Below are 22,328 nucleotides of genomic sequence, written 5' to 3' on the forward strand. Positions count from 1 at the left end.
AGGGGCAAAAGCCGGGTATCCGACGAAGACACAGTGGCCGCCAGCTCTGCTGTTTCTGCAACCTTGCACCACTAGCGCAGGCTGCGCTAAGGTTTAGTCAGTTTCCGTATTAAATTTCTGGGCTATACGTCATATGACGTGCCAACGTTTTATACCATTTCGCATTGATTGTTTGGTTACTTGGGTGTCAAGAGGGCACCTAGCGCAGTTACAACTACAGATATAGTAATTTTTGCGGAGCCAGTCCACCTAGGGTTTTCTAATGCGTGGATGCTATAACACTACTACAGCTCAAAAAATGACCATACCTAAACGTGGAGATGCCAGGTTCTCACCACAAGCGCTGCGCCTGGAACAGTTATTTTCATTCAGGCAAACAAGCCACAAACGTATTTGTTCTGCTCATCGTTTTTAAATTTTTATATAAAGGGTATCCCAGCTATTATGCACCAACATTTAAAAATGAGCAATGGTGTTACTGGAAGAAAAGCTAGTGCATAATGTTAGCAGTACTCTGGAGAAGCGGATATTATGTTTTGTTTTTAGTGTGAAATAAATATTCGTAATTATTTCTCTAGCTTCAGAAGTACTGCCCTGATCCCTAAAGTGTGATTGAGGCACTTGTTGGTACTCACGAGGGGCATGTAACTGCGGTATTTTAAGCAACAAACTAATTCCGTACTAATTTATTCTGACTGATAAAAAAAAACTGCGAAATACGAAAACTACGACATGACGGCGCTCCCGAGCAAAGTGTAAAGCAGCGCCGACAAAAAATTTGATTGAAAGCAACTGCTTCCCATGTCCCCGCACGAAGAGACAGCGCATCACGTTGATAATGACATGCATTGAAGAAGCAGCAACAAAAACTTTCGCGGTGCGCGTGCAGCAGATAACATAAAATTTCTTAGTATATACAGTAGAGAGAAATATGGCGCTATCGTCTATGCGGCTCACATCAAGGCCCTCTGTGTCGTCATGGACCGCCATTAGATCATGCTGTCGCTAAATTTTATCATTGGCTTGGATTTAAACGTTCTAGTGACCGCAAATATAAACAAAGTTCCACAAAAACGCGAAAAATAGTGTGTGATTACGTAAGAAAAACAGGCTGTTTTAAAACTAAGAAAAAAGGAGGTATTGCGCATTTCTGCCGGAACATTTGTTCCTGCTATTTTGCAGGCAAAGGTGGCAGTTAGGAAGAATGATAATATTTGATACGAAACTTAATAGCGACTCTTATTTTATTAACTTGACCATTATTTAAAATAATACCTTGTTTGAAGTGTTTTGAAAGTTTTTGCAGCGTGCCTATGAAATGTCACTTTCATAGTGAACCAGTGCACCGACCGTCAGCTGCAGTTTAACAAGAAAAAAGAAAACGCGGCGTTAAACAGTCGTGGACGACGACAAGATAGGATGGATTCAGGAGCCCGTATCTGTCGTATCTTGCCTTCGTCGAAGTAACTCTTGTTTATTTTTTTCGTCGGCTACAAATTTTGCGGCGGCATATTACCCGCTCACTCACACGTCCTTCGACTGCGGCATGACCAACGTCAGCTGCGATCACGCACTGCCTGTTGTTTCACCGCACACGGCTACCACATGACAGGAAGGCTTTCGGCTTCCTCTTAGATTGTAGACGTGTTAATGCATAGTGAAGAAAGCAAATCCCCCACACCGCTTAAGAATCTAATATTCATGCCAAGCCCAAGCCGAAAAGGGGAGTCTCCTCATAAATCCCCATGACAACTTGGCTTACCAGGCTTACGACAACTTGGCTTACTTACTAAGAAACTCTATGGCAGATAAGGCACAAGCTCGGTCGCATTCCTTCTCTCTTTATTTTGTTAATTTCATTCTGGCTGACTCAAAGGCAGCCTGTGTGAGAGACTTGCTTTACGATATGCGATGGAGCGCCGTGACGTGGTATTTTTCGTATATCGCGAGATTTATTTATCAGTCAGAATACATGAGTACGCAATCAAGTTTGTTGCTGAAACTACCGCAGTTAGATGCCCCTCGCGGGTACCAACAAGTGCGTGATTGAAAGTTTAGGGATTAGGACACTACTTCTCGAATTTGATAAATAATTATGAATAAGTAATTCACTTTGACGAAAAACATACTGTCCGCTTCTCCACAGTACTGCAAGCTTTATCCACTAGTTTTTCTTCGAGTAACGCCATTTCTCGTTTTAAATCTTGGTGCATGATAGCTGGGAAACCCTGCATATAAACCTTGTGGGGTGTCCGTGTGTCTAATTGATTTGACTCAAACACAGTCAGACACAAAAACAAAGGTTGTTGTTGTACATTCGAACTAATAACTTTAATTTTTTTCTTATTTCAAATTTCAAATAGTAATGCCTGAAGCAGCCACGCTACACTTGGGGAACAGAGGCTGGCGCTAGTGGATGGCTCCGTCATAGTATAGACCAGCCCTAAGTGTTTAACGTGCACCAAAGTTTCCGTGCGTGTACGTTTTAGTGTTTCGCCTCCAGCAGAACAAATCCGCAGGGTGAGGGATTGAATCCTCTTCCTGAGGCTCAGCACAAATGGGTATGGAATGATATTTTATATCATTCCTGTATGAATGCATGTGGAACCGTTGATATTCACTACAGGAAAGCGAAGCGGCCTTTAGCCTTCTCACAGAATCACAACAACTTGAGCGCCAACTATAAATGTTTCCTACAAGTATTGCACGGCATGCATTATAATTTTCTATTTTCCGCTTGAGGCAGTATATCTTAAACCGCTGTAAAGAACCCGCCCAGCCTAGAAATTCATGGGTGTTTACTTGTTCATAGAACTAACATGGGGGCCATTTTTCTCGCAGATTGTAATGATACCCGTCACCTATTTAAAAGCCAACAATTCGCAAATGTATCCATGCTTAATCTCAAATCCCAATAAATATTGTAAACCACAGTTAGTTCGCGAGCATTGTTTTCCTTTTGTGAGTGCATAAAGACGTCCTTTTGTTAGTAAACTTGGTCTGGCCTGCATAGCAATTTTTTCCTGGTAACGTGCTGCCAACAAGTGAAAATCGCACTCACCTTTGTACTTGACCTGCCATACGAGTGCGGTCTCCGAGCGAAATAGTATTTCTTTCATAGACAGAACTTCTTTTATTGAGTGAAAATCATTCAGGATAATAACATCCTTCATGCCCATTCGAAGCCTGTGAAATAAAAGTACTTGTGTAAAAAAAGTACCAGCGTTGAAAACAAAACGTACATCACTCAGGTGTCAGATAAAAATGTCGACGCCGGGTGAACCACGTGATTGAGAAATTTTTGATCACTGCCACGTGATTATAGGCACATTTCACAACTTCCTCGTCCCGAATGTTTTGCGCTCTAAAGAGGTAAATAGCCCTTTATTAGGTTTCGTCGAGCTCATTTTACAGAAGGATTGTCTGCGGCGTGCTCACAAAACATTACAGAATAAGTCTAGCCTGTCCCGACAATGTAAACTTCGTAGGTGGAGAGGGACGTCCAAAGATTTTCTGCCAATTAACGCTTGCAGTACTTTGTTGGTTAAGCACTTCGTAAGGCACAGTCATCAGAAGCAGCGGGCGGCCGTGCATGATCTTCTCGTCGCAATGTGTAGCGCTACCTATGCTTTCCAAAAAATTTCTTGAAAATAGCGGCGGAATCCGTTTGCTACGGGGACTAAAACCAGGCCAATACCTGCGATGTCTTTTAAATAGCGTCAATCTAGACCACAATATTTACGAGGACCGAGAAAAATTGACAAATGTTTGCATTACGGTTCTATGTTATCTGCTGTATATACAACGAATATATTTTGCTTGGGTGCTGGGACCCCTAATCTGACTACTGAATGCGGCTGTTGACTACGAACCCAAAGTATTCAAGACTTTCAAAATGCGCAGAAGTGGCAGTGTCGGTTTCAAGTGACCGGACGATCCTGCAGCGGTTGAGAACATCAGCGTGCTGAAGTGTCACAAGGTTTACCGAAGTCCTCTGCAGTGGAAACCTTTACGCCATTTGCAACTAGTATTTTTTTTATTCTGAGAGGGAGAACAGGTAGGAATGACTTCAAAAACCTATCTCTCATTCAGATAGGGGTCGTTGCAGGCATGACTGTGAATTGGATGTAAATAGCAGAGACCTCACACTGTAGCTCTAAAAAGCGTCAGATGTAGTGAAACCTCTAATCTAACCATCATTTAGATACAGTTCCGCTATGTCATGCCTCTAGAGAGCAGTGTAAATTGCAGCGTCCTCCCGGTGCAGCTCTAAAAAAGTCCCATGCCTTTGCGATTTGCAATGCTACCATTGTAGTCAAGCACTAAACGCAAACATTGGACAATACTGCTTATTAACTGGCTGGTCCTTTTTTATTTTCACAGGGATATAAAATTCACCGCTTTACCGGCACTGGACAGCACAACATGGTGATGCTCCGTTTTACAAATTTTCTTGCGCTGTCAACCGAGCGCATTGTGCTGCTATCCCCTCAGCAGCCATCCGCCTAAAGGACGTGTTATTGCCGCTAACACTGACACTCGCATGCAACTGAACCCCTGCATGTGAAGGCCGGCCGTGTGCAGAACGGAATGCCATTCTACATTTATTACTTTCCCTTTCAGCTTGGGCGCATGTTCTAGTATGTTGCAAGTTCTTGTAAACTGCTTCTGTTTATTTATTGGTAATTCGCTGTGAACCTGCCATAGGTTTACTGGTGCGGGTGTTGTAGCCCACTTTTTTCTTTTTTTGGGGGGGGCGGAAGTTAACAAGAAAAGTGGAATTGGTAAACTTCCCTCTCCATAGAAATTATTAAACATATCTGGGGCACTATTAGTGCAAGCTAGATGTAGCAGCAGCGGGTAGGCATCGCACACACCCTAACCACACCGAGAATTCTTAAGCGGTACCAGAAGGCAGCGCAACAGGTCGTAAGCCAGGAACACTAACGGCATCGAAAAAGGTTAACAGAGGTCGAAAGAGTCCGACTCGGAACATAAGTCCACAAGGGAAGTAACCACTTTATAAAAGGAAGAAACCCCTAGGCTATTCGCTGATAGGGTGGAAGAGAAGAATACGCAATGAGAATTTTTATGAATTGAATAAAATTGAGTAAATTTCCCAAATATTTTTTAGGAAGATCATGAGAAATGCTGTTGAAACATCTTAAATGGCGCTGGCCACGTTACACACAGAGCATCAAGTTAAGCATGGGAAAAGGAATTACAAAACTTACAAAACAATTGTGGTTGTTTACAAAACAAATGAGAAACTAGTACACTAACACCAGAACAAGTGTGGTGCAGAGCAGCTCCAGCACAGTTCTCAATACAAATCAGGACAATTGGAATTGTCAGGTAGAACCCGAAAACAAACCTTATTACGTTTCACTGGGCTTACAAATCACATAACACAACTGTATGAATGAAAGCTTTGAAACGGCGACTTTCATTTTCGGGAAAATAGTATTTACCATGGTAGGTAATAATTACTTAATGAATGAAAGCTTTGAAACGACGACTTTCATTTTCGGGAAAATGGTATTTACAATGGTAGGTAATAACTACTGAATTATTTATGTACCGCAGTATGTGCGCCCGAATTACGGTTCTAAGGTTCTTGTATATGGTTTTGGTATGATATAATGCTTTGTTTTAAGCCTGCACATCTGGTTAGTTATGCGTCATTACTGCTCAAACCTAATTTAACCAAGTAGCTTATAGTTATACACAGAAATAACTGCAACAATGTCAAAACATCTGCAGTGTGTGTGAAATAAGAATGGCTACAACACAAACGAATGACCCGTTTGTGCAAAACTTTCAACTTGTACACGTTTTCATTCGTGGTAGAACTCCAAAAATAATTACGTAGTTAATAAAAGACATAAATATTAACTTATACAACAGCATTTTGATGGATATTCCAATATAAAAAGAGCGCGGTCGTACAACGCCGATTGTTCCAGACAATTTGCTGGTATTGTACGTAATATTGTTATCCCGCACCTTATTTTCTTTAAAGTATACGGCAAGTGTTTTAAAATTAAATAGCGCTTCGTTTTCTGCGTCGTTTATATTAATAACTTCGAGCTGCTGCTCACAATAATACAGAGAAATTATCACAAGACCTGTACTGTACTTTTTTCGCACATAATTGTTTTGTACTTTTGTACTTTGTACTTGCACTGTTTTGTACTTTGCACATAATTGTTTTGTTTTGATTTTTCTAAGACTTTACAGAAAACAGGCAACACTCAATTCGGGCGATACTTTGCCTTGTCAATTTTATTACCTTTTTAAATATCTCTCTTACACTTGCAATTTCCATGCTATAGGAAAATGTCTGGATCACAAGCCTGAAATAACAATTATTGTCAGATATAAAATGATGACACTTTATACCTGAGATTGGTATTTGTATGCCACAACATCTATCGCTGTGTTACTATTTATTGCACAAAATTCTGGGATAATTTTATATCCTTTGGCCAGTTTCAATGCGATTGTTTTGTAATTGGGGGAGTGCATACAGTTCTACGAAAATTTATTATCTTCTTGCAGGCAGTGGGCAGAATAAAATCACTGACAGCATTTGCCACTGTTCTTCCTGTGGGCATTTTAGCATATTGTAGAATTTTTTAAACCGTTTCTTGTGAGTTATCAAGTAGTGACATATGTGGCTGCGAACTGTTTTGAATGAGTCTTGCAGATGAATTGAACAAGTTTATGAAATATTGTTCTCTTTTCTCGCTCGAACCTGTTTTGTCACGAAATTTTTATGTTGTATATATTTCTTATGGCGTCAACTGATATCGTTCTGATAAATAGCAGGCACAGCCTGTACCATTTCTTGTGATGGGGGCTAGAAGGAGCTTGGTCAGTTATGACCTTCAACAGTGCTTTTCCTTTTATATGTTTTTTTGGGGAACGAGCGGACTAAGCTGCACAAAATAAGGTGAGAAATTGTCCTATGCTCTAATTGGGTGGCTTTGCTGAGCACTACTAGTTGCAATGCTAGTTTTTATTCGCGAGAAGTATTGTATCTATTAGAAAAAGTTTTTATTTGCTAGGAGACATATATCTATTACAAATATCCGATTCTTTACAAACTGGGTTTAGAAGTAGCGTTGTACATCTTTGAAGTGTGGATATAATGTGCACACCTAAAAAGTATTAGGCGTGCGTTCTTCACGGCGTAGTTTCCCGCCTGCCCTGCTTCGTTATTGGATTGCAGTGCAAGTTTTCCAATCCACTACCCTCGGCATCTACTGCCTCTAAAACCGCAGCCCGCATCCACCCGACATCACATGCCACTTCTGCAGAAACCAAAAAAAGCCTTGCCTGCTTTTCCTACTGACGGCTGTACGATGACCCAATGCAGTTATTGGCACTATACGCTGCTAAAACATTCGACACTTACCTAAACACTGATCCGTATGTTTTCGCCAGCTCCATGCATTTACGGTAATCCAATAGATTCGCTCTGTTGTGCAAATGTCCGAGTAGTGGGAGCCCCAACGGCCCAGGGGGAATTTTTTTCCCCGCTGGGAACTTTCGCACGTTCAGCAGAAGCCAGTACAGAATGCAAATAAATGAAAATAAAATGCATCGCCAATCCACCATACTGTCCTGGAATAGGGAGTAATCACACAACAAGTGATTAAAGTTCGACTTCTGATCAAGTTGTTATTGCATGGTTAGCGAGTAAAGCGTCAAACGTACACAAAGGACGAAGGACTACAAATACAAGCGCTACTTAAAAAAACGTATTCTTAAAAACGCCCGTATATCCAGAAAACGGGCGCAAATCAGTTCGAATTATCACTCTACAGGGCATTTTCTGCCTTAGGTAGCGTACCACTTGCGCGTAAGTTCTTTGGACGTCGCTTGGTTGACTAGCGCGCGATGCATGACTTCCCGTTTCTCGTGTTTGCAACATTTCCCCTTCCCTTACCGTTGGTAAATAAGTTCATTGGGGTGAGAGCAATGGGTCAAGGGTCCTCGGCAAGCATGTTATGAGCCCAAGAACGGGCTGTTTTCGTTATCCTGTATATATCCTGTATATAATTTTGTACATAAATTGTACGTAGCGTGCAGCCAAATATTTCCTCGTCCCTCTCTTTCTCTTTCCTCTCTCTTTCAGTGCAATGCAACCTCTCTTTCAGCGCAATGCAAATCACTGTAGCCGTCTGTAGCTGACGCAGAACAACGCATTACAGACATGGAGCAGTATTCACGTAATTGCAACAACGACATCAAGATCATCCCGTTTGATGAAAATAAAAACCTTCCTGGCCTCCTGAAAAAGCTAGGTGATGTCACACCAGAAACAATAACTCCAGCTGACGTTTACTTGTGCCATCGTGTGCCCAGAAGGGATGAAGGATGCCCGAACGTTGGGGTCCACTTTGGTTCACGCACAAAACTTAATGTGGTACATGAAAAAGCACGGAAGAAGCGTGTTAACGCCTCCCAGCTTTGTGCTTCAGACATACCTCCAATATATGTCAATGAACACTTGTGCCCAAAGTGAAATTGCGGCTTGGTCAACTAGTTGCAAAGAAGCATGAAAAGGGCTGGAAATACGCCTGGACAAAACAAGGGAAATTCTATGCGCGGAGAAGCGACACAACGCCTTTGTTGCGTGTCACTTGTGCTCGCGGTCCAAAGAAAATTCAGTGGGATTCTGCTGAATAATTCCAGTGGCGAACATGGCAGAAAAAACATTTCGCATTGATGATGGGTCTAAACTTTATGTGTCTAAACTGGGGGGAGACATAAATAATTTAAGCATTTGTACCGAAACCGTTCGTACTATATTTTGTAAGCTTGTAAACTTGCTTACTTGTAACCTGTACTTATACTTGTAACCTTTTGTTTTCAGCCACCCCTCATGTACACCCCGCCCCCCCCCCCCCCCCACTGGGGTCTTTGAGGTATTTGTAAATAAATAAATAAATACACTGCTTTGCAGTAAAATTTCGCAACAAAGTTACAACTGTCTTGCGACGAGCTAAGCGCAGGTATATCAGTAATTTATTTAGGGCGAAATTCATGAACGGAGCAATATTTTGTGGACAGGAATCAACAGTGTTCTCCTGCAAAAAAGCAGCAAGTTAAAATCAAAGAACTTGCACCTAATGAAATGCCAAAATCTGGGGCAGCGCTGGCTGACCATTTCAAATACACTTTTGTTTCAACTGCGCATACAATGTGCAACATGGGAAATATATGCTATCCTCAATCTGTAACAGCTAATTGTTATTACCAACACACTGTGGTAAAATCACCCGTAGCTATCTTTCTTTTCGAAATAGTACAGCACGGGACGCTGAGGACATACAGATTGGTCCAGTACAGTACACTATAGATAATATTGGCCCCGCCCTAGACCACGTTTATAACCTTGCCGTTTCACATGGTATCTTTCTATAACGCATACAAATAGCGAACACGGCGGTTCTGTTCAAGAGGGAGACAAAAACAACTTATCAAAATATAGACCAACATCAGGTCTCCCAATTTTTTCAAAAGGATTAGAGAGAGTAATGAAGTAAAGAATGACCTTGTTCTGTGGAACGCACAGAATAATAACACCTTAAACATAATAAAACATTACGTTTTATTGCGGTGCCAGAGGGTCATTATCGATAATGCAGTTTCGAAACCAAACAATTCAGGTCGGGTGTACCACAAGTCAACATTCTTGAGCCGTCGTTATTATTTATCTATATAAATTACGTAGTAAATGTTGACAGCTCAACAAAGCTTGTAATCTATGCCAACGCCACTACTTTGTTTTTTATTTCTTGTAGTGCTACAGAACTACTAACGAAAGGAAACAATATTCTAGCGACCCTTAGCGAGTAGAACATGCATATTTTTTGGACTATCAACAGCACAAAGCCAAAAGCAGTTATGGTTAGAACCAAAAATCAGAAATACCGCATAGATGGTGACCTTCTTATTGTAACCTCGAAAATACAGATTGTTTCTAAAGTAAAAAGATGAGAATTTTATTGGAAGAGAACAATAATTGGACAAAACAAACTGACTTAGTTACAAGCAAGGTTGCACGGGTTGTGGGAATTTGTGTCTGGTTGCGATTCATCTTACCCACCACAAATAAGCTACTCATTTGCATGTCTTTATTTCTTTCACACCTTAGCTACTGCTTCTTAGTTTGGGGTAACACCATGATTCTTAAATTACAAGGCTTGAACGATTACAGAAGAAACCGGTGCGTGAAATTTCAAATGTTGCGCATGTCGCACATCGCGCACCTCTTTTTTTTAAATCTCTGGGTGTCTGCGAAATTTTCATTGGTACAACGACACTTTGCTTCAGCAATTTGAAATGGAAATGAAGCAAAATAAATACTTCATTGCTTTTCTATTCATTGCTCTGAATTGTCCCACATACCCAACACGCCATTCTAAAAATGGCACGTTTGTTTCCCGCGAACAAACTACGGAAAACACTCGCTCTGGCACTCATTGCTAACATTACTAAACACCCTATCGTGGGACTGAGGTTCTGTGTTATCAGTGTTTATTTATTTCTATAAAACTTTTTAAACGTATACTCCGGGATTGTTTTGAGTTGATAATTTATTTATTTATTTTTTTGCAATACAAACCGTATTTTTTTGCGTAACTGTGATTGCGTCCCTGTGACTGTCACTCATTTTTACGAAAAAAAGCTGATCATGTTGGATACTGCTGCTGAAAGTTTCGTCAGTCTTTTCATGTACTTTGAATTTTTGTTTGTAGCTTACAAAAATTTTTCTACTTTCTGGGAGATGTGCTCTCAAATTAGTGGGACGGAACCACGTCAAGCCTGTCTGAATGGCTTTTTGTCTGTGCTCTTGGCATTTGTACCCATGCATGCCAAATAAAGCTAGAATAATTGATTGATTGTTAAAAATGTATTGTAACACAAAGGAAGACGTTGTTGAAATCACACACAGCATTTCTGTGTTTCAGAGCAGGCGGAACGAAGAACACAACTGCACGTACCTGCGCAAAAGCTGTTCTTGGACGTTTCAGCCCTCGAAAGATATATTTGTACGCGGCCTTCCAAACTTTGTGCTTAATGAATGAGGAGGCTCGCTTGCCATAGAAGACGAAGCATTGAGCAAGCTGTTTCTTACTGTTTAAAGGATCTGAGGTTTAACTGCCAACTATTCAGTTCAAACAGAAATACGTTGAATCTGCGGCTTACCCTAAAAAAAAGCGTGATTATAAGTATGGTATAGCAGCTCAAGATAGTTTTCCACTTAAAATACTATTTTTTAACAAAAGCTCTTTGCTCTGTAAAAGATTTCAAACAGTTTTATTACAAAAAATACATTTAGATTCAATAGTCTACCCTGTTCCTCGTTTTTTGCATTCCCGCTAAATCTAGTTGCGTAAAATTTGCTCACTCTAAGAAAATTTTTTTCTTAGAAAAATACTTTTTTTTCGATACAACAAAACAAAAATACACCAAAACAAAAATACTTCTTCTTTTGGTGTATGTTCCGCCACTTTAAAATATTTTAGGGGCCAACGTTTTGAGCCTGACTAATAAAACTCAAAGCCATTTTCTTAAAGAGAAGGACGGTTAATAGGCAGAGCTTTCTACTTTAAAACTTATTCAAAGTAAAGTCCTAAATCCAAACCGCTTCGACCGTGTCAAAATAGCCAAATAAAATAGACGTCAGCTTCTTAACGCGAGGGGCCCAGGTTCAATTCCAATATGGAACTGAGCATGGAATTGAAGTCAGAGATAGAACGCCTCTCGTAGCTACATGTTTCAATTTCATCATCATAATCGTTATCCCTATCGTCGCTGTCGTCATCATCCTTTTGTGCCCTCTTATTGTGTATAGTTCGCTTTCCTGCAAGGCATTCCTGCGTTCATTATCCCCAGTGAGCATTCGAAAGCTCCGCTTAATACAGTGTAGACATATAGCAGTGTTAAGGCAACGCAGTGGAAACATTTCGGCATTAGTTTATAACACAAGAATCTGATATCATTGTGCTAATATTGGTTTCTTTTGCAATGCAAAGCAATACTTCCCAGATTAGGGGAATTGCACTGTTGATGCGGAGACCCAGAACCCCTTGTTATTTCACTTTAGCGATGCAAATTACTTCTAAGACTGCAATCTGCAATTCAGAATTTACCTCGATGCAAGCTTTCCCCTTTTTTGTGCTGGCCAAAGGACGTTTTCTTGTCGTATTGATACCATAGTGTATCCTTTTTTGGCCATGATTAGAAAGTATCCTCAAGCCTTTTCCTGAATGAGAACTGTATTCAAGCAATCTATTTTCCAAAGATGGATTCTGGTGCTATCGGAATGAGCTACATAGATGGTGCATTACAATATTTTTTTCTTTCCTGCACATTTTTATTTTTGTTTCTTCCGTGAGGGCTGGTACAAGGTACTTACGGTGGGGATTACGTTTCGGTTGTTTATTTTTTGTATTCTTGGTTTTCAAAATAACTTAAACCAGCTTTTTTTTTCCGCCTATAGAAACAAAAAATCTGTTGCGATCGCATATTTTTCTTTTTCGGTGAAATGGCGGACATTAGATGGGTGTGGCTGCGAGTTATTTCGGAAAGAATAACGCAAATAACATATCTCAGAGCCCCCAAGATGGAGAAGACGTCACGGCAAGGCACGTATGCGATGCCAAAGTGACAGGATTCTTAACTAGCTTGATTGAAAACTTCAAAGCCCACAAAGAACGGGGACAACCAGGAGTGTGTCGCTCCTGTGTGTCCCCGTTATTTGTGTGCTTTGAAGTTTTCAATCATGCACCAACTAGCCCAACTTTCGGTACTGCTTCTTAACTAGCGCCAACCCTTAAAAACGCATCACTTAACTGCAAGGGCAGTTTGAATAGGTCAAGCACGACGGCGCTCAACAGAAGAAAGCCTGGTTACAAGGTGTGGAATGCTCACAAAACAACACAACCACCGCAACACTCCCAATCTGCGAGAGCCACCGCATACGAAAGAATACAAGCACCGCCACTGCTAAGACAGGTGACCCACGACGGTCAATAAGAAGTGACCAAGACCACTGCATCACGAAACCTCAGGAAATTATAAGACCTAGCGAGAATTCCCATGACCTCAGCCACCGTACCTGCGTGCATTCAACATCTCGTGCAGATTTATGTTTCCTAGGTCGGGCTCTGTATAAGCATATGTACAATGCTTGCAGCAAGAGATGTAGGCACAGCAGCTCGAGGTACAAGAACAAGTGATACTGCGGACGCAACAGCGGACAGCAGGGGCTGTACAACGTGACCTCACCGGCCTACTGCACTCGGCGTAGCACCAGCTGCGCATGTCGCAGAGACCTTTTGAATTCCGGTGTCATGTGAAGAAATCGCAAGGACACGAAACACCCCCCAAAGAAGAAAATACGTGAAAATAAACAAATTTCACCATCCTCTCCTAGGCGAACCGTGAGTAATATGCGAAGCTGCCATAGGGTGGACTCAAGTTCACATCACCTTTCAGTGCGATCCCTGCTTTGCGGGAGGAGAATGAGGGGAGCGGAGTGCGCGCACGCGTCATTTATACCGCGGAGCTACAGTTTCGCCTCTAGCGTAGTATGCAGCGGCTACCGTCGCGTCTTTAACCATAAGCTGCTACGCATTATCGCGCGCGGAGCCGGAGGTGTGGCCATTCGTTGCGCCATCCCGGAGAGGAGAGGGGCTTCGGAGAGGAGAGAAGGAATGCCGGAGAAGAGAGGAGTATCAGAGAGGTGAGGAGTGTCAGAGAGAAGAGGAGGCATGCCTCGCATGCTACTCAGGGTTTCCCAACGGGCAGATGACGATGGTGGTTGAACGCGAAGGTATCTCGTGATTTATTCTTTGGTTGGCCAATCCCTAGGGGCATCCTGCCAATCCCTACGGGCATCCTGCCGGTATACCAGACCCGTGCCGTATCCCAAGAGGTCCTCATCAACTGCAACCTCCATAAATTCTCTGCAAGCGTGTCGGGTAGCAGTACGTCGGGAGGAGACAGCTACCCCCCAAGAGAGCTGCGCCCGCCTGGACTGTGCAATGGGAGCTCGGTGCGCGCTCTACCAATCCTGCTACGACACATCACCTGGACGTTTCAGCAACGCAACAAAACCACTGCACCTCTGGGACGCGAGGTATGACAACCCTGTTGCCGCAGTTAACCAAACACTATCCGCGCGCTACCTTCCCAGACTTTGACGGTTCCGCGTTTGCTTGAACTATTTACCGTATTCTATACCACTGTGTCACGGTTCCCCAGTGTTTATCAGTTACCCGTTGTTCTCTACTTGCTCTACTTCACTGTGTATTTTGTTTGGACTTATGGGTACTAATTTGTAAAAATTATTATTGACCCTCAACCTGATATCCGGGCAGGCATACCAGTTAATGCTGGACCATGGTAGGAACAGCGAAAAATGGGGAATATGACAGTAAACACAGACATCGTAGTTGAGAAATGAAATGTTATTTTTACTGAAAAAATCAGTTGGGCTTTTTGAGTTAAGATATACAGCAGTTTATATTTGCAACGCAAGGTTATATTCGCAAATTGTAATAAACTGCCGCTAGTATCGTAATCTATTAAATAAAACTATTGAAGTGTGTATGAAAAGTCGATTTGCTCGCATTGCTCAGCCCTTCACACATCGCTATCCCCACATTATGGCAGTTTGTTGGCTTCCCACCATCCACCCTCTAATCCCATCGTATTCCGTTTACCATCACCAGCGGGGAGCGCTTGGAGGGTGTCCGTCGTGACGCGAACACACAAGTACGTTTGACCAAAGTGGAATAGGTGCCTGCCGATACCACCACAGGATAACCGGTACCCCCAAGTAGGAAAAAACCTCGCCAGCTTGGCCTTCGGCACTGGACCCCCTGAAAGGGTGAAGAGACAAGACGTTGCCGGCATAATTAGGCCCGGATTTGACCAAATAAATCCTTTTTTTCTCTCTTATGTCTCACAAAATTTGGAAAGCTTCCAACAACTTGCCTTGCGAGAAACTAAGCTATCTATGTTACTCAAACACTCTGCATATATAGAGTCTGCGTCGGGAAAAGCTAACTGAGTAAGGAGGGCCAATTTGAAGCTTGATAGTTGGTACCTGAATCTAGTTTTCACTCTGAAGCCTGCTTGTTCTATGTAGGTAGGGGAAACTTTTTTGCCCTAAGAAAATTAGAGTGACTGTCGTACTTCACCCTTTTCGCCTTTGACGGCGCTACCTAAAACTGAGGGTGTTGACCACCTTGAATTTAAACGTGTGCCACCCCGACTTGAACGCCACGACGCCTACAGCGAAGGTTTCAAAATCCTGGAGATGACGAAATTATTGGGACGGACTACCGCTACAGTGATATGCAGTACACACGGATGCATTGGTTGCAAGCCGCACAGCAAAACCAACCCAGGCGGCACAGAAAGTGTGTCCAAAGACGGGCCCGTCTATGGCCGCTTTCTGGCATGTTCGGCCAGCATCCAGGTGTTGGCGCAGCCGCTGATCTTACGATGAACGGCCAACATTCGGCAACCAGCGCTTCGGTATTTCTCCGGCCGCCCGTGTTCAGACCCACAACGGCAGCTTCCCGGCTGCCAGATATTCAGTTGCCCTTCGGCTGCCGATGTTCAGAAAGAAATCGGCCGGAGTACGGCTTTAGGGCATCCGTTTTTCCTTCGGGAAGTGGCGTTCAGCCGAAGCATGGCAAGCGACCGGCCACAGGATATCCGTATTCTTGTGGCAGTTGGTGTTCGAAAGGAGACCGGCCGTAGCGCGGCTGCCGCGCATCCGCTCTTTCAACTGTCAACCACGCGTCCGGCAGCAGAATATTCGCTTTCTTCGGGCAGCCGGTGTTATAAAGGAGACCGGCCGACTTACGGCCTCAGAATGTACGTTTATCATTTATTAGTGGTCCTCGGCCAAATTACGGCAAGAGAACGGCCACAGAATTTTCGGCAACCGGTGTTCCAAAGGAGACCGGCCTTCGTAAGGTATCAGGTTATACGTCATTATGCGAACAACGGCGTGCGTCTGGGCGCCGAGAATTCATGCACAGACATGCTTGGAAAAAGACCCGCCGATGTAGGACCGGTTTTTTCCTGGGTGAAGAAAGAGCCGTTAGGGAGTCGAATGGCGCAGACACGTTTTTCATCCGCTCGGTGTTTCTACGTTTTAAATGAACGAACTACGTTTGTCAAACAGTAATGAGTGTTCTAGGTGATTGGGCAAGGTGCAAGGACTCGCTGGACATTACCAGGGAAACGTTTAGGCCATCGAAATGCCATTTATTGCCGCAAGAAGACTGTGCCACACCGACAGGTGAGCTAAGCCTCGCCAGTCATAGCCGCTACAACACCTCGCCTGTCGGCTTCACCGACTAATCAGCTCGATGCTATTCGCCCCTCAAGAAATGGAGACCATTGGAGACATCGACCCTGCAACGATGTCCGACCCGAGATGGCGGTGGTTCACCAAAATAAGTGGCCTTAAAGGGTGTCGAGCAAGCGGCCACCACGCAGGTGCTCAACCGGCGCCATGTCAAGGACTCCCCACCAAAGAAAGGCAAGGGCGCGCAAAAGTGCAAGTTTCCGGCTATTCGTCTGACAATAATACTGCAACAAAACAATGTGCACTATATTGTTTGTGATAAACGTAGAAGAGGCTAAGCTCGTGCATTGCTAGGCTCAACTTCATGCCCTGCACTATGTTACTTCATGGGATTTTATGACTGCCGATTTAGAAACAAGTGTTATTTTGAATTTGCCATAACAACAGAGCCTTGTGAATGACGAAGCCTGGATGTTAATTTATTTGCGGTGTTTGAAATTGAGATTAGCTACACTTGGGTAATGACTCATTTGGTTAAACATAATCGCCAGCATCCTAGCAAACACTGATTTCGTCGAGTTTTCTTGCTCAACGCAGCTTGTTGAGTTCACGCACGATTTGGCTCTTGCAATAAAGTAGCGGACTATTTTCTTGTGCGGCAAAAAATCATTTGACGGTGTTTCATATCACCTTCTTGTTAGTACATTGCGGGCAATAAACTAAATGAATCGGTTATTGCATGGATAACCGAGTATACCTCTCTAAGACAGCAGCTGGTCTCTCTCAATGGTTGTTCGTCCAGATATGTTTCCGCGACCTCAGGAATTCCCCAAGGCTCAGCTGCGAGCCCTCTTTTGTTTGTGTGGCCTCAAATCTTTGGTAGAAATGTTCGCGAATGACTGTGTAATTTGCAGGACTCTAGCGAACGAACGTGATTCAAAATACTTGCAGCATGATTCAAATTAATAACGTCCTGGTGTGCTGATTCAGAAAAGTCGTTGAGTCTTAAAAAGTGTATTAAAGTCAACTTTACAAGAAAACCTTCATTCCAATTGAATGCGTATACAGTAAATTACACTGCTTTAAGAACGGCCGGGGAATATAAATAACGAGGAGTTTATTTAACGAGTTGTTAGAGAAATAGGCATGTTCACGACATAAAAGTTACGGCTGCACGTGTTTTTGGCTTTCCGAGATAAAATTTGAGCGAACCACCACCTAACTTAAAAGAACAACCGTATTTCACTCATGTGTGGTCAATGTAGGAGTACGCATGTGTTTTCTGGGATCCCTACAGCAAATAGCTGGTTGATACTCTCGAAAACATACAGAATAGGGCAGTGCGATTCGTATTAGGTATTGGCACTGCCAACTTAGGATGAGGGAAAGTAAAAGTAAACTTGAATGATAAGACGGGAAAGATCATAGACGAAAAATGAGGTTGAAATTTTTTCGTAATATCTATCATTCGAAAACTGGAATAGAAGGGGAGAAGTATATCCAAACGCCATTCTACATATCCCAAAGTGGGATCGCTAGCTTGGCGCAAATTATCAACTTTCCCTTAAGGTGACGCCTTGCGCCATTCATTTTATTTTAGATCAAAATGAGAGTGTAATTATCTTCCACGTATGATTTTATCCACTGTTTATAATGACGATTTTCACCGCGCTTTGTAGAATTATTTTGCTATTTGTTCTCATATTTGATGCTTAGTGTTATGTATCTCCCTGCTGTAATGCATGCAAGGGCAAGCAGGTATCAAACACATAAATAAATAAATAAATAAATAAATAAATAAATAAAGAAATAAATAAATAAATAAATAAACTTGCGCAGCCGCAAGTTCGCCTCCGACGGGGTTGAGAACCATACGCAAACTTGACCAATAAAAAATTTATTGCTTTATTCGTTGCAGTATGCAAGGTTTGCTGTATGAATACTACAATTGCTAAGTTATTTGTTTGAAAGAAAATATGAAACTCTTGTCCTACGCCTTTCCTTACGTGAGCACAGAGGGATACAACTGCAGCCATGCGAAGAAGCACGTCATTCGCAACACGTCTAGAATTTTCTTAACGTATTACGACTTTAGAGGAAAATGAAGTTATTTTGGACTATTAAGGAGTGTGCACGTAACTCGTGAAAACAACGAAAAATATATTGAAACTGAAAGTACTTCTTTGATCTCTTCTAGGATCAGCCCTGTGAAAGATCATCAGAAAAATTGATCGAGTAGAAAATTTCTTTGCAAGAAAAATGGGCAAATACTGGACATACTTTTTGTGTGAAGTAAAATACATTGAATGCTGCTGAGTGTTTTGTGGTGTACGGAACGGCTTCGTAAAGGCATTCGCACCGGTTTTATATACAAAAAAAACTGCTCAAGCAGCCGTTGTAAAAATAGTTGATTAAGTCAGAGCATGATAGTGTTGTCTTAAAAAAAATGCCTAAAAGCGGCCCTTTCATTTTTATGGAATTCAACCCACTAAAGTATGGGCACAGCAATTAAAGTAACGACCATTTGTGAGCACTGTTGAATAAATTAATTTTGGCGTAAACTGACGCTGATAATTAAACCGGGCTGCGCTGAAGGATGGACGGCTGGAGGTTGCGCGCGGGATCACTTTGATGTGGGTGCAGTGGGCCCAAAATGGTGGGTTTGTGCTGCAGTACAGCGCGATTGAGCCATCTGCTTGCGCTGCATGCAGTGGCTGTTCACCGGCCGCAGTACAGTTAACGTACTGTGGCTGAACTACAATGCCCGTAGCACGGTCGAATTTCCGGCAGCTTTAGTCCGGCTGGAGTCCGACCACCGCACCTCGGCTGTCCTCCGGTGGCCGTACTTCGGCCGCACAGAAGTGGCTTTGGGATGGCCTGAGCCCTACGGCTGGAATCTGGCCGTATGAACGTAAGCCGGTCGACTGGCCGATGGACACTGGCCGTCGGACACTGATGGGAGTACGGCCGTATACGGCCATAAGGCCCACATTTGGACACGGGCCGAACATGGTTGCCGGAGAAAGGCTGAGTAAAAATCACCGGCCAAAGTACACCGGCTTGAGAAATGCCGAACAGTCCTGTGCTGCCTGTGAAGGGCTTGACATTACTCGTGGAGACCGAAGAACAGTGAGGGGGTGGGGGTAGGGCGGGTGTCATCCACTAAAACATCTACGTTACCATGACCACTGGAGACATCAAGCGGAAAGGCGTAGCTTGTGGACGACTGCGATGCTTTCCGAGAGACCATGGGCCATTACAATCACCACCTAGCCATCGCACACACTACGATCTACGCATCAGCAATGCCAGATTAGCGCCAAAACCTAAGAAGCGCAAAACCTTAACCAATGCGTTCGGGTACCGCCATGGAGGATCCTGCTAAACGGTGCACTACAGTTTGGGCTTCCCGACATCCATCGTGAGCAAGAACCCTTCAAGAGGTTCAAAAGCGATTTGTAAGTGGATGACACCTCTCCCATTACTAACGGAGCAACTGATGCCGAGACCGCCACAGCCGGTGTGCAGCGTGGACAGCGTGGCCGGGCGGCAATCAAGAGGGATGTCTTGGCCACAGACACGACCACGTTTCCAGGAAAGGTGCAGTGTATCGTTATATGTAATGTGGACCACAGAAGAGGGAGCATCCTCATTAGCTCACGAAGCGGGCTCATTCGTTTAGGGTACGAATCAAGCGGGCACAGCTGAGAAGTGGGACGGGAAGCTGAACGTGACGTTGGTAACAATTCCTCATAGTCCCGCGCATCCGCAAGCGCTTCTGCGGTGTCGTGACAACGGCAACGAATGCGCTAGCCTAGACGTGCCTAATTGAGTGGTTTTGATTGTGGGCATATGGTGTCATGCTACTTGGATTATGTAGCCGCATGGTTTTTTCGCGCTCTCCCAGCTAAAGTTAACAAAACATTTAATGTTTTATTAGACGATAGTCTCACTTGGGCTACACCCAAAAATTTTCGAAGGCTTTTTTGGTCTGTCCCTCGATTGAGCAACCATCGAAAAACAAGAATGAAATATGAAACGACACGTTTTATGTGCAAAATTATTCCAAACCACTACATCTAGCACCGTATTTTTATTTTCTACATCATTGAACGAAAAAAATATATTAGGCATACTTCAGATAGTGCAATTAAAAACATCAATACATCACTAATACCAGGCAGTGTCCTTGTAATATAGAATAGGTGTGCGCTTGATATTTAGCGCAACAAATAAAAATTGCCTGCTGAAAGCAACATTGTCATGCAAAATACAACCAACGCTCACGCCGCTGCATGCATTAGGTGGCAGTATTCGAAGCCCTACAGTTAAGGAAGGTCCCAAAGAATGCCGGGTGAGCCGGTGAACGCGGAAAATCTGAGCTGAGGTTAACAACCCTCCACCGTGTTTCTAGCAGGAGGAGCGAGAAGACAGAGGAAGTGCCTGAGAGGTCGTCCCGGGAACGAAGAGATGAATACATGTGGGAGGAGTAGTAGGGTATCGAGTGTGCAGAAGTGCTTCCATTTTTTTCCTATTCGTCTTTAATGAAACTTTTAAATGTTTCATGCAAAATAAATGTTTTGCAGCTCGACTAATATACTAAAAAACTTTAAATCTTCTCTTCCGACAGTATTGTGTTTTTTGCACCCAAGGGCAACTTTTGAGCTTTTTGTCGAGTAACGCTAAGGAAAGTGGATTTTGAATATCTCAAACACGGCTGCACGCTTGTCGAGCGCGGCTTGCCAAGACGGTAGCACCCAAAATGCGTCGAACAAACATTAGTATAAAACTGCATGTTTCTGGTCAGTCTGCGTAGACGTCACGTAAAGACAACACGAGCAGCTAAAAACAATGCACCGTAAGTCCCTTCGAACTATTTCGCCAATACCGTGGGTCACCACAATATAATTATACTGCTTTTCTAGGTTTTCCCGCTACAAAACATTTTGGAGAACCAGGGAAGAGCGCAGACTAGAAGATGGGAACCACCGATTCCTAAAACAGATTCATCATCTCGAAGAGAGACCAACCAGACGCCTAATTTACCACTAGATTTTTAAATCCCAATTGGAGCAATGCGCTCATTGGCCAATCTAAGCCATGTTGTGGTGCTGCTGTTGAAACCCCCACCAAGAAAAGCGCACCGCAGCCACGGCGCGAGCAGATTTGCAAGACATTCCAATCGTCCTGAATGTCGACAGCGACGTGACAACCGATGGTCTCACCGTTTGATGTCTACATGGGACAGTGGTGTAGGCTCACGTTCAAATTCGACACCGTGCCGCGAACGGTGTGTTTGGAGCTCGAGGCGCAATTGTTTTGGACGAACTACATTAAATATGGGCTAGGGGCATCAGAGGCGGATTTATCATCGTCATCATCATCTTCTTCTTCTACTTCTTCAAAAACAACAAGAGCCTATTTAGGTCTACCGCAGAACGAAAGCCTCTCCCATTGACCTCCATCTGCTTCTGTCCTGTGCTGCCCGAGGCCATTTTTTGCTCCGAGTTTTCTTGTTTCATCCCTCCCTCGAGTTATTGGCCTTCCTATTCTTCTGGTCCAGTCTCTCGAAGTCCATTGTGTTGTCTTTCTGGTCCACCTGTTGTCAATTCATCGTACCGCGTGGCCACCCCAAGTTTATTTCTTTTTGTTCACGTGAACTGTACTATCTATACAAGTTTGCTCCCTGATACAGGTAGCTGATGTTCTGTCTCTAAGAGTTACTCCTGACATTATTGGCTGTATGGCAGGTTGGGGGGACCTGAGTTTGCTTTCAAATTGTTTAGTAAGGCGCCATGTTTTCTCTCCTATGTCGGTACGAGCAGGACACATTGATTGAGTACCTTTCTTTTTAGGGATCAAGGTATCTTGCTTTTCATTATTTGCGAATTCTTGATGATTGCACGCCAACCTAGTCCTATTCTGCGCCGTAATTCTTTCTGGCGGTTTTGGTCAGCACTGGCCATTTGGCCAAGGT

At 43.3% G+C, this 22,328-nt stretch overlaps 1 protein-coding gene across 4 annotated transcripts in view; it reads right to left on the minus strand.

Annotated features, from left to right (window-relative positions):
* LOC144166031 (cytochrome P450 2F3-like) overlaps positions 1 to 22,328 on the minus strand; it is a 74,637-nt gene that overhangs the window by 28,563 nt on the left and 23,746 nt on the right. For 2 of the 4 annotated variants that reach the window (XM_077695696.1, XM_077695697.1), the window contains exons 2-3: positions 7,421 to 7,629; positions 3,062 to 3,186 (exon numbers count right to left, since the gene is read on the minus strand). In XM_077695696.1, the coding sequence (XP_077551822.1) occupies positions 3,062 to 3,186; positions 7,421 to 7,629 (334 nt within the window). Of the gene's footprint in view, positions 1 to 3,061; positions 3,187 to 6,292; positions 6,314 to 7,420; positions 7,630 to 22,328 lie in introns of those variants that run through there. The other 2 variants (XM_077695699.1, XM_077695698.1) reach the window with 2 other exon arrangements.

This window comes from Haemaphysalis longicornis, unplaced genomic scaffold, assembly GCF_048455015.1.
Source record: "Haemaphysalis longicornis isolate Haplotype H1 unplaced genomic scaffold, Haemaphysalis longicornis Haplotype H1 scaffold_159, whole genome shotgun sequence".
NCBI lineage: Eukaryota > Metazoa > Arthropoda > Arachnida > Ixodida > Ixodidae > Haemaphysalis > Haemaphysalis longicornis.